The sequence below is a fragment of the Echinops telfairi genome, unplaced genomic scaffold, assembly GCF_000313985.2.
Source record: "Echinops telfairi isolate 266 unplaced genomic scaffold, ASM31398v2 ScPeMD7_7465;HRSCAF=8503, whole genome shotgun sequence".
In the NCBI taxonomy this organism is placed as follows: domain Eukaryota; kingdom Metazoa; phylum Chordata; class Mammalia; order Afrosoricida; family Tenrecidae; genus Echinops; species Echinops telfairi.
The window spans coordinates 8,598,255-8,601,050 of record NW_022111365.1 but is presented as its reverse complement, the minus strand read 5'-3'; the positions used below and the strand labels follow the sequence as shown (position 1 = coordinate 8,601,050).

The 2,796-nt window shown below is 35.1% G+C and overlaps 1 protein-coding gene across 1 annotated transcript in view; it reads left to right on the top strand.

Annotated features, from left to right (window-relative positions):
- LOC101651943 (mitochondrial import inner membrane translocase subunit Tim23) overlaps positions 1–2,796 on the top strand; it is a 34,693-nt gene that overhangs the window by 13,073 nt on the left and 18,824 nt on the right. Inside the window, exons 3-4 of the mRNA XM_004716241.2 lie at positions 2,063–2,156; positions 2,304–2,388. Coding sequence (XP_004716298.1) covers positions 2,063–2,156; positions 2,304–2,388 — 179 coding nt within the window. The remainder of the gene's footprint in view (positions 1–2,062; positions 2,157–2,303; positions 2,389–2,796) is intronic.

Below are 2,796 nucleotides of genomic sequence, written 5' to 3'. Positions count from 1 at the left end.
GCTTCAGGGTTGGAGGATAGTTATTTACCTAATATGATGGAATTTAGCATGTCCAAAAACTTTAAACAAGAAGTGCAATGTAATTATTTAATTAGCAAATAATTTTAAAGGCAAGGCGCACTCAATTTAGAAAATTATGCACATAAAGTTATTACACATAGCATGAGATCCATTCAAAGTTTGCTTGTGGCCCCCACAACCATGTCTATGTGATAGACATATTTGTCCACTTTGGGGATTTGGGGTGAGAATGTATATACAAACCAAAATTCAAAATCACTCAACTATAGTTACCTAATCAATAGTGCATTGATTAGTGTTCTGTATATACCAAGGGGATGTGGGGGAAACTATTGGTCTCTCTAGTGAAGTGGCCTCACCAAAGAAAAGCAGTTCCAGCCATTACAAAAGGTGAGTTAATTAAGTTTTGACCAGTAGAACCCACAAATGATGTTATAAATATTCAAATGTCCCTTGGCAGAAAAAATATTCCCCGCCCCTGATCTAATGTGTTAAATTTAGCACACTTATGTGTGTTTTTCCCCCCATTTTTCTATAGAAAGCTTGGTAAAAATATATTGACTGGGCAATCACTGTATTTGTACATGCCAAGAATAGTGTTTGTTTGTTTTTTTTAGGACTAGTTACTTACTATTTGGAACAGTAAGCCCATTATATGATAACATAAACAACAGTTTTCATGAAAATTCATTGTTTCCAAGTCAGACAGCAATATTGAGTGAAGAGTGACAGTCTGCGTTTTTGCAGTTCTTTTGAATGACGTAATCGCATTTGCTTTTGTAATCAGTAAGTTGAAATCCATGTAGAAAATACAGTCTCACTAATAGATCGTGGGAAAAGAAAGGAGTATTTTATTAGCCTTTGCAGATAATTGTGGATATTCTTTGATATTTTCTTAAAGATTAATTATAATGTAAAATCTCAAAGTGTATCTCAACATTACAAAATGTTGTAATATTTTATTATAATAAAATTCACTGGGGTGTCTTGCATTTGAAATGGATGTTTCCCTTACACAGTTTCATAGCATGTCTTGGTTACCTGAAAAATAGGAGTCATGGATTATGCATAACTTCATGCACTTGAGATACTGTTCTGTTAAGAAAAAGTAAATAGGTACCGCAGAATGCAAATTATTGTGTGCTATTAGACAAGTATTTCTTTTGTCCCATAACTTTCAATATACCTATCACTTTTCCATTGTTGCTTCAGTCTTAACATTAAGTTAGACAAATGGTATACTGTCAGACTTTCTTTTTATTTTTTTTAAATCATTTTATTGGGAGTTCATACAACTCATCACAATCCATACATACCTCAATTGTGTAAAGCACATTTGTACATTCGTTGTCCTCATCAAAACAAACATTTGCTCTCCACTTAAGCCCCTGGCATCAGCTTCTCATTTCCCCCCTCTTCCTTCTTGCTCCCCCCTCCCTTATGAACCCTTGATAGTTTATTATTTTGCCATATCTTAACACTTTCCGACATCTCCCTTCACCCACTTTTCTGTTGTCTGTCCCCCAGGGAGGAGGTTATTTGTAGATCCCTATCATCGGTTCCCCCTTTCCACCACCACCCCTCCCTCCACCGCCACTCTCGCCACTGGACCTGAAGGGATCATCTGCCTTGGATTTCCTGTGTTTCCAGTTCCTATCTCTACCAGTGTACATCCTCTGGTCTACCCAGATTTGTAAGGTAGAATTGGGATCATGATAGTGGATGCGGAGGAAACCTTTGGGAACTAGAGGAAAGTTGTATGTTTCATCGTTGCTACACTGCACCCTCTCTGGCTCCTCTGTCAGACTTTCATTAAAATGGAAACAATTCTAAATGAAAATGCCTCCTAAGAACTGAAGGGTATTTAAGTATGACATATTTCATTTCACTTTCATATAGTCATTCTTTCATTACAGAACGTTGTTTTGCTTGAATAAATAGAATTTACGTCTTATGAAAAAACTATTTTGAAAAACTAATAACCATTTTGCACCTACTATGTCTTAAGAGCTAAGCTTGGTTTTTATTATTACTTCCTCAGGATACAGATGAATTTATTTTACCAACTGGCGCAAATAAAACCCGGGGCAGATTTGAATTGGCGTTCTTTACCATAGGAGGATGCTGCATGACAGGTGGGTTCAGAAATTTTTAATTCCCCTTGATTATTTTTAAGTAGTTAAAAATACTTTTTTTAAAATCCTATTTATCTCTTTCTATTAAAAGTAAAAAATTTCAGTTTTTGAATGTAACTAATTTGGATGAATGCTGTTTTTTATTAGGCGCTGCATTTGGGGCAATGAATGGTCTACGCCTAGGATTGAAGGAAACACAAAACATGGCCTGGTCCAAACCAAAAAATGTTCAGTAAGTCTTATTATCTTATATAGTATTATTTGAATATTAGCTTTTATTGATTTCATAAGTACAACCTTGATATTACAAGTTATTTGGAGTGATAGTTTACTTTTTTATCTTTTTTTCTTATTTAAAAAATCTTATTCAAAAGGAACTAAACAGATTTACCGTGTCTAAGCTTTTAAAAGCAGTATTTTTTTAGTCAGTGCCTCTCAGTTGACTAGTGCTGTCACAACCTAAAGTTGCTATCAGTCCAACAACATCAGTTCCATTTTCCTAGTCCTATGGCATGCTCTCCAAATTGATAAATTCTTAATATGATATTTGGATTATTCAAAGGGTAAATAAACCAGTGGTAGCATGTAAAAGTGATTGCCAGCCTATGCAACCACGAGGTGTCGAAGGGATCAGGTATAA